The sequence below is a fragment of the Ptychodera flava genome, chromosome 20 (assembly GCF_041260155.1).
Source record: "Ptychodera flava strain L36383 chromosome 20, AS_Pfla_20210202, whole genome shotgun sequence".
Taxonomy (NCBI): Eukaryota; Metazoa; Hemichordata; class Enteropneusta; family Ptychoderidae; genus Ptychodera; species Ptychodera flava.
In genome coordinates, this window is record NC_091947.1 from 7,467,276 (window position 1) to 7,482,704 (window position 15,429).

At 39.2% G+C, this 15,429-nt stretch overlaps 1 protein-coding gene across 1 annotated transcript in view; it reads right to left on the reverse strand.

Moving 5' to 3' along the window:
• Window positions 1-1,209: 1,209 nt before the first annotated feature.
• Window positions 1,210-15,429, reverse strand: part of LOC139119893 (histamine H2 receptor-like) — a 35,535-nt gene continuing 21,315 nt past the window's right edge. Inside the window, exon 3 of the mRNA XM_070683840.1 lies at window positions 1,210-3,871. Within this exon, the coding sequence (XP_070539941.1) occupies window positions 2,539-3,636 (1,098 nt within the window). The 5' untranslated portion in view covers window positions 3,637-3,871 and the 3' untranslated portion in view covers window positions 1,210-2,538. The remainder of the gene's footprint in view (window positions 3,872-15,429) is intronic.

Consider the following 15,429-nt stretch of genomic DNA (forward strand, 5'->3'; position numbering starts at 1 on the left):
TGCAAGCAAATGTTGCATTAAGACTTCATACGGATAAATTCGGATCAGAGTAAATATCTAGTGGTGTTGTATAATTAATGCTTTCGTAGAAAACGATTTCACGTCTTTCCTTTCGAATAAAAAACGGTTCTTGATTTTTTCCCTTCACCTTTGCTCTATTTATCAAAAGTTGTACCGTAATCTTTGGCCCCTTGCCAAACCAATGAACGATCTCGATATCCGTATCTGCATGTAGGTATTCCTGTTCACCTGGTTGTCTTCGAAACTTATGTTGGCAGAAAAAAGTGTTTCACATGGAATATGAAGCAATTGAATCAAAAATGTCCTCGAAGAACTTTGACTCCGATGCCGACTGCAATGCAACGGAACTGTGGTGTGTTTGTCAGGACGCTTGTAAAGGACAACTGTCGGATAAATAATTAATAAAGTATGGCTTTTGTTTCAAACAAGTTAATCCTCTAAGATTAAAACAACCTTCTGTATCAGAGAAATCAGGGGTTTCGATAATAAAGTTTCGATCTTCATTAAGGGATTTATTTGAAAGGAGCGAGTTAAAGTAAAATTTGAAGAATCCCGAGTTACTATGCAGTCAAACATTTGACGCTATTTTATGAGGTTGATGGAGCAGTAACAGGTTACAGCTTATTTTACCGTGTTCCTTCGTTATATTAATTCTAGCACATGAGTAGATCGCATATTAATTTATCGTAGCCTCCTCTTTTTACTGGTCTTACCTTTGAAATATCCATTGAATTGAACGCAAACAGATTTAAACTTTCAACAAGATCATGTTTGTTCTTTGGATCTACCCTGCGAAAGTCGAGTGTAATTCTCCCCGTGTGTGTAGAAACATTTCTTTTTGGTTTCCGTGGCTAGCTTACTGAAACTGCGACACATTTTAAGAAAATGTTATATTTCTAATCCCGTCAATGCTAGCCATAAACATCTTTTCGTTTCAGCATCTCTAGATGTCGTGCATTATTTTGTCATGACCATGGGATGTATTTCACATTATTTGTACGGCGATTGTTTGTCTGTTTGTTTGCATGTAAACTCACGCTATGAAACTGACATGCATTCTCAATATCCACTCTTGCACAGAATGGCATTCATCACTCGAGGGAAGAAAAAGGCATCGTGAAAACAACAAACATGTCACGACACGCCCCACACACGTGTACGGAACCTATTTACCAAGCAACGACAGTGTTAAACATAAATAAACCAATCAGTTTCCATGTTTATTTGTGCCCTTTACAGAGTTCAACTTTACAATGATGAGAGTTTAATCAATTAATAATCCTGCGTTAAAGCTGTAATCGTGTATTAATAAGCTAGCTAGAGGAACTAATAAATGCGTACACTAGGTGTTGTCGCGACTATTGAACTGTTTGAATGTTCATCTCTGGTAACCATCATGCCGAGAGCTGTACATGGGCGACGAGCGACAAATTATGAATCCGTTAAGGTAGCATGCGCCGCGAAAGAAAAAGACTTCAACTTTTACACAAAGTTTTCTAACTAAAGGGAAACTTTAAATCGTTCTCTCACAAAATCAAGAACAAAAATTTGGGTTCACCTCGCAAATGTGTTCCGGATAAACAAATTACCGTAAATTTGCCGATATTTGAAATTTAAAATGGCCGCCATCTCTGTGTTATTAAGATGAATTTTCTACTAAGACGGTGAAAAAAAAACGTTCACTCCAAGAGCTTCAAAATGAGCACAATACAAGTGGTAGATTAGAATAGTGTTGTACAAATTTGCCTGAATATCTGTCCCCGGGGCACATTCTACCTTAACTAGGCTGGACATATAAAATCTTCATACGAAAACGGATTTTCACCAGCGGTGACGTCCATGCAAAAACTAAGTATTTAAATCAAAGCATGTCAGTATTATGAAAACAGATCGTCACTACAAAAACAAATGTTTACATGGCTCATTATAAGTCTATACTCGTAATAAAATACCATTACTGTATACTTTGCTAAGAACTCTAATGATCAAATTCCCATTACTCGGTATATCTGCCTACATCCTGGCGACAATAATCTTTCAATCCCGACAACATATTGGAGCACAGACACTCTCTAAGATCGGAGTAATAAAAAATAATATTAGGCTGTACATATCATTAAAATTGCCAAATTTACAACATATGTGGCTGTATTTAAAGTCTTCTCTTCATTGTTTACATATAAAAATATATTACTTACACCATGTACACATACTGTACAAATTATGATGTACATCAAAATCCAATATTTAAGTGTTTGTACAAATAGAAATATGTTATTTACATTTTAGTATCGTGCAATGTTACTATTAAAATATAAGATATTTGGTCTTTCTATACAGTCAGTTTTGGTATTCTTGTGTGTGTTTTTTTTAAATCACTTAAGACACATTGTTTCCTGACTCAAGTCTATAACAGATTGTACGATGTAAATAGAGTCGACATGGATAGAATACATCGATCGTGTCTCTATGTTCACACTGCGAAAAAAAAGTCCGTCAAAACGAGCTATCGACTTGTTAAGTCTCTGCTTTACGATTCTCGGCCATAGAAATGTCCCCCGAGACCGTTTTGAGTGTTTTCTTGCGAACTAACTCGCCGGTGTCTGATGAATACTCCCAGCGCTTGCGTTCACTGTCGTCACTACAACAGCAGCAAACAAGCCGTTTGAAGGCCTTGCGGTATTCTGTATTGAGGAGAGCATACAGGACAGGGTTTATGGAGCTGTTGATATAACCCAGCCAAAGCAACACGGAATAGGCATCGTGGGACAACTTCCAGCCGGCCAGCTCACTGAACGTAAACTGCATGAAGTACGGCACCCAGCATATCACAAAGCAGCCCATGACGACGGCGAGAACTTTCGTCGCTTTGTGCTCGTCAACAGCGGATCTGTTCTTGCTGCCTTCCCCACGGTTGAGGTTGACGTTCAGGGCGTTGATTTTGCGAGCCTGTTCTCTTGCTATCAGCAGCACCCGTATGTAGATGACACACATGACGATAAGCGGTAAGAAGAACAGTAAGATGCCATCAATGAGGCTGAAAACGAGATTGGTAGCGAGTCCGCATTGGTACTTGTTGTCGTAGTTCTGGACTTCGCCGTTGCTGGTATTCCAGCCTACATGAACAGGTATGAACGATATGAGCAGCGATATCAGCCACAGCACAAGGATGAAAATCATCGCTTTCGTTCTTGTCATTCGCTCGTGGTACGAAAACGGGTCGGAGATGGCAAGATATCGGTCCACGCTGATGGCGAAAAGACTCAACATAGAGGCCGTGCACAAAAACACGTCGGAAGCGACGTAGATATTGCAAAAGACTACACCAAGGTCCCACACTCGCCTGAGTTCGTAGATGGCACTGAACGGGAGAACAGTGATGCCGAGAAGGGTGTCAGCTATCGCCAGCGAGGTGATGAAGTAGTTGCTAACGTTCCGAAGTTTGCGATTTGTGAGCGGTGAAAGGATGACCAGGATATTGCCGAAGACAGTCCACACACAGATGAGGAACAGTATAATACCGATCACAGAGAGGGCGGCATCAGATCGGCCGTTCCAAACCCCGGCGTACGGATCGGGTGCGGCCGTTGTAACGCTGCTGTTATTGCTCGCCATGATCACCCGGCAACTAGGAGTCTATGTCACGTAAACGCTTTGTGGATGGTCAGATTTCACGACAACCGGAGAAGTTGCACTGAGGCGTCTCAATATGACTGACGAAGTCACTGTAAAGTGACAGACAACGGCCAGGGGTTACTTCATTCCGATGATGTTCTATGCGCTCGGGGTAACTAGTATATCGGCCATCCAATCAGTAACTTGGTCCTTCCAAAAAAAATCCCGCCGGTCCCTGAAGAAAAAAACAAAAACAACAACACCGTTACAATATAGTATGGTGAAAGCTCACAATGGAAAGAACGGTAATTACTCTGTGTTAAATTCAAAAGACTGATTTGTAAGGTATGCAGTGGCAGACAAAGATTAAAGAGACAGTGATCGCATTTTACTGTACAAAATGTGTACAAAGTGAAGACACATCCCCAGGGCATCGTTGCCTGTAACATAATGGGATCTTTTTGAGAAAGTGTCTCTCTCGCCCTAAGAAGTCTCCACCACGTAATAAGACAACACTCTCTACAAACCGCACAAGTGAATTATTGACGTACTGCTCGAAGATCGATTTCTTGCAAAGCTGTACGTCAGAGTGGGAGTGTGGCAGACAGGAGTCGTGTATTGGCGCATAAGGTACAAGTGTGAATCCCACATGTACGTAACCGTAGTGAAACTAGACCAGCATCACCTGTTATAACTTGAAAGTTGATAAAAAAGATAGCGCGCTTTTGTCATGACACACGGTATTGTGGGCAGTGGCGAACACTGATAACATGATCATAAAAGAGTTTTCGCGACAGAAAAATAATTAAAAAGATAATTTTAGTTGTAATTGAAATTGAGCCTAGAGTATGGCTTTGTAAAGCAGCATCAGGTCTAGAACATATTCCAGACGGCTTGCAGATGGTTAATTATTTCTGTCTGTCCTTTATATTTAACAAAGCAGTAATGTGCAAATCGCTTAGCTCTACTCTGCAAGCAAGAATTATAGAAACAACAAATTTAAGTTCGCAATTTACTATGAACCAAAAGCTAACTCTAGCGCAAGTAATGACGACCGAAGAAAAGATATAGTTAAGAAATGCACGATTCCTCTACGTGAGACCCTTGTGGTTGTTAATTATTCCCGTTCATTAAACAAACGATCGCACGGTTCAGCCTTTTAGTTCTATGCTTTGCAAATGATATGGTTTCGGAAGCCGATGATGAAACAAACTGACACAAGAAAACAGACGCAAACTTTGGTAGACAAATAAAACGCGAAAACAAAAACTTACGGGCGGTCAGCATTGACTGTAGAGGCCGTCGTAAAGCAGAAGGTGCAGTGACTATTGGCCACCTTTCCGTGTTTGAAGTGAGGGCGACATATCCTCTCATTGCGCAGAATCAGTACACTTTCCCGGGGGGAAAGGGGCGTTTACACGCGACATGATTTGTTAGCGTTCCTGGGAGAGACGTGTATTCTTATCAAAGCTGACGTATGACAACGTAATGCTTTCGTCACAAAATACTTCCGTCACTTTCTGTCTTGTGCGTGCTGGCTCAGAAAGAGTAATTTTCACTTGTGCCAAAAACTGAAGTAAATACTCATTGGTTGGTTGGTTGGTTGGTAGCCAACATCGTTGTGATAGCACATAGTGTATGATGGACACTCGCGGTTCGAAAGTACTTGAACTATTATTGAGAACTAAAGCGGCCAATTTCTATCACCATCTTGAAAGGGTGAATATACTTTGAGCAGATTTCCGTTTCATTCGTTAAAACGACGGTTTATCTTCTTACATTGTAATTATGGTCATTGACTGTCTCCAGGGTTTACGAGACGCGTTTTTGTCTTTTTTTAATATATTACGTTTTGCATCCTCCAAGTTAGCCATACAAGTACCAGCGTGAAATGAACTGTGCCGGCACTCATGTTAGTTGCTTTGACTATACCCTGAATGAAGGGGCATTACGCCATCTCAATAAATAGGGTGTATACATTACACACGTATTGGAAATTTAATAACAAAACCAGCGAGATGAAATCTATACAACTTCGTTCTTTTATTTCATTAGCCCGTAGTGTGAATGCACAAGTTCAGTCAATTAACCCCGTCAAACAAATTGCTCGATGTGCATGCATGCGCAGATATGAATCAATTTGATTGAAATCAACCGATTTGTTGAGAAGGCAGATTTTAATTAAAACGAATCGGTTCTGATTATTAAAATGGCATTTCGTGGCACGTCCACTGACCACGCTATCATTAGTTGTTACACAAACGTACATGGTCGGGTTGATCATGAAATCGTCACAGAAACGACGTATTTTAAAATTTTGACGACCATCTGGGGCTCTTTGGAGTCAACTCATAAGATGGCCACACTTTGACAAGGTCAACAACATATTGATGCAAAAGCCAATATGACGATGCACGTGAACTGGGAATATTTTTAGCTTCATAAATCAGCAAGGTTTAATTTCAATGACTGCTGAACGTGATTCAAGTCGTGAGTCACGCTGCAATGTCATCCGCTTACCACAATCGTGATCGCATAGAGAAAAGTTGATAGACAAATATAACGACAATCTGAATCGTTTATGCTTAAACTCATTGAAGTCAGATGTCTTTGTACTCTACAGTTTTATGAATTTGATCGATGGAAAGAAACCTCCGAGCATCAACACAGCATATCAAAAATGTAAACAGTTGCCGAATCAAAATCGTCATTGAAACCACGCCAGATGTTTTGGTACAATGTAGCACTGATCTATACTAGAGGTAAATGAATTGTAACCTCAGCAACGCAAAGAAAAGGTCCGTTCAGTCTAGAGATCAACACATGTCGAGGCATGGCTAGATTTCAAAGTCCCGAAGTAATAGAAAAACGGAAATTGTTTTTCTTTACACACTGGCAGCTAGTCCATCTTCTTATAATTAATGACATCATTCTGAAAAGTTGTCGCACGTCTCTTCATTCTACATTTAATATCCAACTGTGCGTAAGTTCCTCTACTACAAGGTGCATTTATTCTAAATTTCTTTAGTTCTCAAACGGTCCAGTAGTTGTCACTTTTGATGAACTTTTCACTACTTTTGTTTTGCACGGCAATTACTCTTGTCCTACTTCCAAAAACACACTGAAACACCGATTGTTTATGTCCATAAAACGTCTACACGTGTAGAATGCATTGTTATTGTGTCCATTTCAATACTGGTCCGGACAAGAATTCACTTGTCAACAAGAACAATGAAGTTAGCACATGTCCGGTCTAGGTTGACACGCTGAATACTGTGTATCTCAGCATGCTTCGGGGAGTAGAACAAGAAACTGCACTTTACATTGAAAACAAACAAAGTGAAAAAAATTATCAAAATTTATCAAAAATCCTTTTTTTCGATTCAGTGTTTGATGATACAAATATTATATATTCTTTTTCCCTATCATTTTTCTCTTATTGTCCACTGAAATTAAATATGGCATTAAAATTGCCTTCTGATATAACTCTTGAAACGGTATGTCAGTACACTACAAAGTCTTACATTGTGACGTCACTCGTTCACGCGCTTGAAGTTGCGCAGTAACGCGTACGCACACGGGTCCACATTCTGTAAAGAGTATATGGACATATGGCTGTCTGACTGTCTGACAGACACCATGCAATACTATGATGTGAAAAAAGAAGACCTCTTCCCTTTAAAGAGCCAGTATCAGTTACTTTTGATGAGTTTTTACAATTTTTGTTCTGGTCGATTACAGTTTCTTGTGCTACTCCTCAAAGCATATTGGGATATACAGCATTCAGCTTGTCATATCAGCCTGTACATGAGTAAACTACATTGTTATTGTTTACAAGTGAATTCTAGTCCGGACTAGAATTCAAATGTAAACAATAATGATACATTCTACACTTATAGACGCAATATTGGCAAGATACATAGAGGGTTTTTATAGTGAGCCTAGCATTTATACATGCTATGTTGATAAGCTGATAAGGGGATGTTGCAACGTGTTTTGGGGAGTAGAACTTTCAAATGTCATCAAACACGAAAACAGTGAAAAGTCATCAAGAGTTACACTGTGGCCCTTAAACGCGTATGAAAGAAATTGTGCAGTTCGTTAATCCGTAATGTATAAAGGCTCTCCCTCAACGGCCTATGCATGATGTTAACATTTCAAATGTTATCGTCATTGGTGGTTATTGCAGAGAACGGCAGTTGCGTCGATGCAACCGTAGCAAGCTTCATATCAGAACCTCGCATAGAAAATGTATTGCTCCATAATGTGAATTCTGAAGAGTGCCTGGGAAATCGGTTTTTTCTATGATTCCTTTATATTCGACCATAAATGCGCGTGAAATATAATTACCACACTTGAATTTAAGTGCGCCCATTGTGCTGGCAATATGCTAAAATTGTTACCTTGCCGAGAAACACCCGCGATTTAATCGAAGGAAAATATGAAAGCGGTTGCAGAGACACCGTGAATGATTGTTGAAATGAACAATAGAACCATTTTGAAGCGTTACTTTGCTCCGTGAGCGTATTGGCTAGGACTTGTAATTGAATAGGTATTCGTGCCCTTACAATAACATATTGCTTTTAATAAAAATTATACAGGCTGAGTGAATTTGTTGTTTCTTGTTTTCAAACTAAATACATCACCACTGCTTTAAAGTTGATCATTAATTGAATCTTACAGACAAGTCAACATTGTGACCAGTGCAAGGTGTGCGTCCGACAAAGAGGCGGCTTCTCTGGGAAATTTAAACGTCAGCACTAATCGGTCACGATCAGCGGCCGGGAACGGTCAAACGAATCCACACTTCAACTTCATACTTGGCTGTGCGATAATACAAGACGTATATGCATGGTATGTGCACGTGTTCACAGTGTGCACTCCTTAGCTAAGCAAAGACATGCTTACCAATTTCCAGTTTTGGGGAAATTCACTCAGTTCGACGCATACATGAAGTTATACTGGAAGCTAGGACGCGCGCACTCAACGAGAAAGTGCCGTAACCTACCTGCAGAGCTGAATGCAATTTCAACTCAGTTCTCGAAAAGCTTCTCGTCGGAACTGAAAGTGACACGTAATCGATTCGATGAACCACTAGCTGACGACACGCACGGCAAAATATGTTTTACTTGACTAACCAAGCGGCACTATGTGACCCATCAAGACCCTCCATCGTGTCGTTAAAAACCTGTCAGCTAATTGGTTTGCATATTACATATACATAATGACATTTTCAGGAAGAGATTTTCATTGGATGAAGAGTTTTGCACTTTGAACAATACAACGCAGTTCGTGACACAGGGTTGCTTTGAGTGTTGTCATCTATTATTTTGTATGGTCAGTAATAAATTAATGTCAAAAATATCTTGAATAAATTGTTGTCGAGAAACATGACATTCGACACATATCATTACGAATATGAAATCGATCTAGCCATGTTTCAGACTCGTTCAATTGAATCTGACAGGCGCATACTACAAATCGATCTTTATCAAAATAGGTAGTACCCCCAGTAGAGATGCAAGTGATGATTCTACTCGCCTTCTCATAATATCCATGAACGCTTCACTTCATCATTGGATATAAGAAATTGTACTCGTGGTGTATCCAGGTGCTATGGATATTCAACACGGATAATTTAACGGCCGGACGAGCAACCGATCTGACTGCCTATGTGACGTATATGATATATAGCTGAATGATCACATGTACATGTGTATCTATATATATATATATATATATATATATATATATATATATATATATATATATATATATATATATACACACAAGTACAAAGTATTATTATTATTTTTAACGCTCTGCTTTTAACATAGAGCACTTTAATTTCCAACAAGGACATCTGTGTGTGTGTATATATATATATATATATATATATATATATATATATATATATATATATATATATATATATATATATATATATATCCATATATATATATATATATATATATCCTAAGGAGATCCATCCCGTTACGTATCTTACCCCCATACAATGACACAATAAGTGTACAGTTACCACTTGGTTCCAAACATTCCTTAAGTCGGAATTCATGATAGGAGTTCCGACTGATCTTTTTTTCGAACTCAGCGACAACTGGACATTCACTGTTGTTGTATTCCGCTAATTGCATGGCTATTCACAACACAAAATTTTCCACAGTGTTGCGTGAAATTTTATGACTTAAATGACCTTGCTCCTCGATTAATTATGGCCACGATGGCATTTCCATGGCAACATGAGCAGACCTCGCCATAGGAAGATGGTCGTGTTTGTTAACATCAGAAAAGCTATCTAAGCTGTTTGGAAGTCCGCTACGTAATTGTTTAAATTGCTTCATTTACATATACATCTAGTGGCCTATTTAAATTATTTCCAATGCAAAGTTAAAAAAATGTGAGGAAAAACAGAAAATCTGAAAACCTAGATTGAAAAATTTAATTTAAAAATGGGTTCTCAGAAAAGTCAATAGTCATATGAAAATGGAAAAGATAATAAAATTGCTCTGAAAAATGGTAATTTCGAGCCGGAATACTATGGCAGGATCACGTCACGATTTGAATAAATCGATGAGTTTGCTTTCATGTCATTGATTGCGTCTGGAGTATTCTCAAAGGCATATGTGTATTATTTATTTTCGATCGGAAACAGTAAATTGGCGTTTGTCTACCCCTACTGACATGCTGTACGAGTACTTAATGTGAGGTCAACTACAAAGTTATTCTTGTATGTGTTTCTGAGGGGCATGGTTATCAATTACATCTTGATGTTTGATAGTCATGATGGCACGCTTCAGTTTAGTGAAGTAGACTCGTAACTTAACTTGTGTGAAGTTCTTGTGCAATTGATTCTGGTTCAAGAACATGACAGGGTCGCCTGTCAGCTCTGTCAGCGTCAATAGACAGAGATTAATGGCTGTCACGTTCTCGAGTGTTTCCTTGTCGACTCTTTCCAGTGGGACCTCATGTGCGATCGACTGTAGACAAGACACGTCACGGAGACAGGGTCACGGGAGGGATTTGTGGGTAATATAACAGACAAGAACGCGCACTGCTGTTACCGAAGGCGATCGAAAGTGCAATGTACTTTCGCTGGTTCAACACGCCGCCCGTGTTCCCACGGACATTGCTCATGGCCATAAAGCCGTACAACTAAATTAGTGTTTCTAAAGAAAGAAACCTAACAAGTGTGGAATTACAAACATTTGTTAAATCGTGAGTCCTGGCGTTTTCGATGTCCCCTCGTAAATCTAGGCAGATTTGGTGTTGAAACATATTTTGAATGGAAAAAACCAAGACTTTTTATTATACGTGTAAACTCTACTTGAATAAGTGAGGGTCTATCGTTGACAATGCAGTCCCTCTGTAAATAATGGGTGTTTCTTTCGACGGAGCTCTAAGATAACACATGTCGGGGGGCAGTTTCTACATGGTATGCTTTTGACGAATATTGGACAAGGAACAAGAGTAGTTTATCTGTCTTTGACTAAAAGCAATATACGTTAAACTTTGTTTACTTATCATACTTATGATCTCTTTCCGTCCCACTTTGAAGACTCATAAGACATATTCAGAACATTGAGTCCCGAACCCGGGGAGTAGGTGGGAGACACTTAAACTGTCACTGGCGGGGTCACTATCGCTAGGGCTGTCTACAGACAGATTTCAAGATCACGCCATCAGAATAGGTTTGCTAAAATGTGCAGTTGAAACGACTGGTTCAGTATTCGTTGATACATTTTCTATGATAAAATGAATAGATCATTCAAAAGAAATGTTGAGGAGTAAAAATATAGACCCCTAAATATTGAGATACATTATTATAGCGTGGAATTACATTTTCTGTGCTGATTTTATAGTGAATCAAGCGTGTTGCTGGTTTGGATGTAAGAACATGTTTATAACTGACTAGTTTGTGATAAACTAATGAACTCTCAAAGGCGAAGTATGAAGCATCTCGTCTTGTGTTGCATCGAAATCCCCCTTTTGATGGAGATGCCTCAAAATTGGCAGTTTTTGTCCAAGTGCTTTAAACTGTTCTATTGTGTCGGTTACTTCAAAAAACTAAAAGAAGTGTATTCAGGCGCATGACATAGTTCTGCAAAAAGGGCACGACAACGCGACTGATGAACTCGAGAATCAAAATCTACAATAAGAAACGAGACATAGTTGTGTTCGTAAACTGCCACTCATATTCATTTGTATTGCGTTGAAATTCGCAAAACTTACACCGCTATTGGTACATGATGCACCCCTACCAATAAACACATGTTGCCGCGGCCTTTCATAAGTACTGTTTTTCTATTCACGAAAATTTATGACGGTCCTTTGGGACGCACGTGACAGTACTAAATCACACGATGTATTTGCCAAGAACACGAGCATGATATTGTATTGCAAAAAGCGTGAAAGGGGAGTTTGACCGACAATTTTATCCGCACACCGTACGCTCTGAACAGTCTCGATTTTCACCATCACCCGAGAAACTAATGAATGTGTGCTAATTTCATTTTTCGAGCAAAGATTATTTGTGTCCGAAGTCTTAGACAGGCCTTTGAGCAAAGATTATTTGTGACCACAAAAGTGTGGTTGTTTCACTAACAATTCACTACACACACGTGTTTATTCAACAACTATTTTCATATACCGCAATTTCATCTGTAAACGTATTCGTTGCATGCACGTATTCGTTGCATGCAAACATTATGACCGGATATAGGAAATCGGAATCTCTATATTTGAAAAAATGTCCGAAAAGCATAACGGCTCCCGGAATTCTGGAGACCAGACATGATGTTACTCGACAGAGGCATTAGAAGAGTTCGTGTGGGAGAGGTCCCACTATTTTCGAAGAAACCTTTGTAGTATAGAAGTAGAAAACGCTGCATTGTAGTCAGGCCCTAAATGACACCAATGGACCTACTTTCTTCCTTGTGATACTGCAGCAGCGTATCAGCCCGGCATATAAGGCTCTTTCATTAACACGCGTTAAACTGAGATGTGCCCTCCGGGCTAAAATAACCAGACGAAATTGATATTCATGTTGACACATTACAAGAATGATGATAGCTCATAAATCTGACAGTCTTAGACCTATCTCTACTTTGGTTACTTTTGGATCACGACGCCTTCTTTAACGTAGAATGCGCCTCGGGGACAGATATTCAGACTTTCGAATTGTTACAAGATGGTCTACCACTTGTGTGGGCTCATTTTAAAGCTTGTGGACTAAATGAAGTTTTGCTCTTTTTATTTATTTTTTGTTAAAATCGAAAATTACATTTTTCACGTAATGGCAACACATGGGATGGCGGCCATTTTGAATTTCAAGTTATAAAATTTGTTTCTCTAACCAAAATTTGTACGGAGACTCTGGTTTTCATGTTTGATTTTGAAAGAAAATGGTTTAACTTTCTTTCATTAAAGTTTGAGCAAAAGTTATCAGTTTCGAGACGTGTTCAATTTAAATCCAATTTACTTATTTTATTGTAATCAGAAAAAAGACAGACGCACTTGTTGTATTGAATTTTCCCATCTGGACCTGGCGATAATTTTTGGACTCTAAATTCATCCAATCCCCTGAAACCGAAAGATCTGCAACCTAGCTACATTATCGTATTATAAGTGTACTTTATTGACATCATTACTATTCACATGTTAAATACACTCGTCTTTTATCGTTTATTACAATATTTCCTAAAGATGATGTTCCTCATGATCTTTTAAAACACCTGCTATAACATTTATAAAGCCTGATGCAAATGAAGCATTGTGACGCAATTTTGTTGACCGTCTGCAAAGTTTTAACCTTAGGAAAGACATGATATCGAAAATGATACGGCGATTTCTGTGTAACTGAATGAAAGCCACTAAAACAAGCAGTTCGCGGTTCGAAATTCTGCAGCCGGTCCGATGCTTGTTCTTGAAGGTGGGAGTCAAGTGACTGACTCGTCCCTGGACAACAGTTGACATAAAGGCAATATTTTCTCAAATAAATCGACGGTGATTGATTGAAGAACTATATAAATAAATTCTCTGGCACTCTTGACAATGTGGCACGACATGTTTTTATTGCTATGGGGGTCCAACTCGTGTACATAGTCCGTCTAACATTGAACGTCGTCTTTCATCCATGCGTCAGATAATGATCGTGTCTATCAGCAGTGACAATGATATCACAAGAAAATATTTCAAAACGAAAACAAATCAGACACGCTTCAAATCGTCACATGGGTGGTATTCTGATATCTATAGCTACAAAGTGTGTCCACGGCCATTCTCCTAATTATAATGAGTTTCTCGTCGTGCCACAGGGAACGTTGGGATGTCGGTATTATAAAACTGATATGTTCTATATTGAAGAAGACGTTGTGAAATATGAACCGTTAGACTACAGAGACCAACCTGATACGAAGGCGGGGGTGGGGAAGAGCAGAGCGTGGGGGAACTGTGATGACGTAATTGTAAATGAAGAAATCGTGATATTTAATTATCTATACTGTAAATACTGACATGAGTGGTAGAAATTTTCTTCAAATGTTAGAACCAAAATGTCGGGGTAAAGTCGTGAGCCAATCGGAGTTGTTAAAATTGTGCATGTGTCATCACTTTCATTATTCAAATGGTGCAGCTGAGGCCATTTCATAGCAAGAGAGTTACAAGACTGAGTGTACAAGTAAACTCCGTCGCTGAGTGTAAACTTTATAGTAACTTCACTGACAATACAACATCTGACGATATTGAGCAGGGACATTCTCGGGCTTTGGCAGTGCTTGTATCTGTCGATTTTGAACAAGGTCCTTGTTGCAACGTATTTCGAAAGTTCTGCGACCCATTTCCAACTTTTAGCAATACGGATCGGCAGAATATTCGTTCAGGTTGAAACAACTTAAGTGCTCGTAAGGGAGCAACCAAACCACATGTCAGCTCCTTTGGGAATTTTGCATCAAACATATAAGAAATAAATGCTTGAAACTTTGAAATAACCGTCAATATCAAGTGGTATATATTTCCGTGTACCCTTTGACTAAAAGCCTGGAAATCTTTTCCGGAGTGACTACAAAATGTAGTAGGTTTTTAACTTGAATACAATCTTTCAATCTGGCAATAAAGTTGATCACCTGTACTTTGGGATTTCCTGAACCACCCCCCCCCCCCCTCCTTCCCATTTTGAAGTGCGCCCTCGCACCTTGTAACTGTTTAGCTATGGCGACACGCGGGAGAACGTGAAATAACAGAGTGAACAGGGTGGCACCTGCGGGGTACCAGTACACTGTTCGGTAATGTTGGCAAAACTCTCTACAATCATATTAAACAGTGAGGATTCAACACACTCTTGCGGCATGCAGCCAGTAGATAGCTCTGCGTAAAGCGTGTTATATGTCGCCCGTATTAAGTCCAACGACAGCAATCCACTAGGCGATAAAGATGTATCAATCTTCAGAGGAAATTGTACATAAGAGTGCGGAATAGGTCAATGTTCTCCCCAAGGTTTAATCACGATATTGTGCTTATTTTCATGATTAAATTCACTTGATTCTATATGATTATCTTTCGATGATACACGGACAAACACGATATAAAAACACCGGTTTTGGCCAGGGTCATCTTTTACAAGGAACTTTGATCACATAACATTTCAAAAGACGTATCGACGCTGAGATCAAATTTCCGTATTAACGTTATGATCTGACATCGCACACTTGGTCCCAAAACGAATTATGCAGAAAGCAATCATACATGGACGAGTAGTTCTGAAATCACACCGACGAA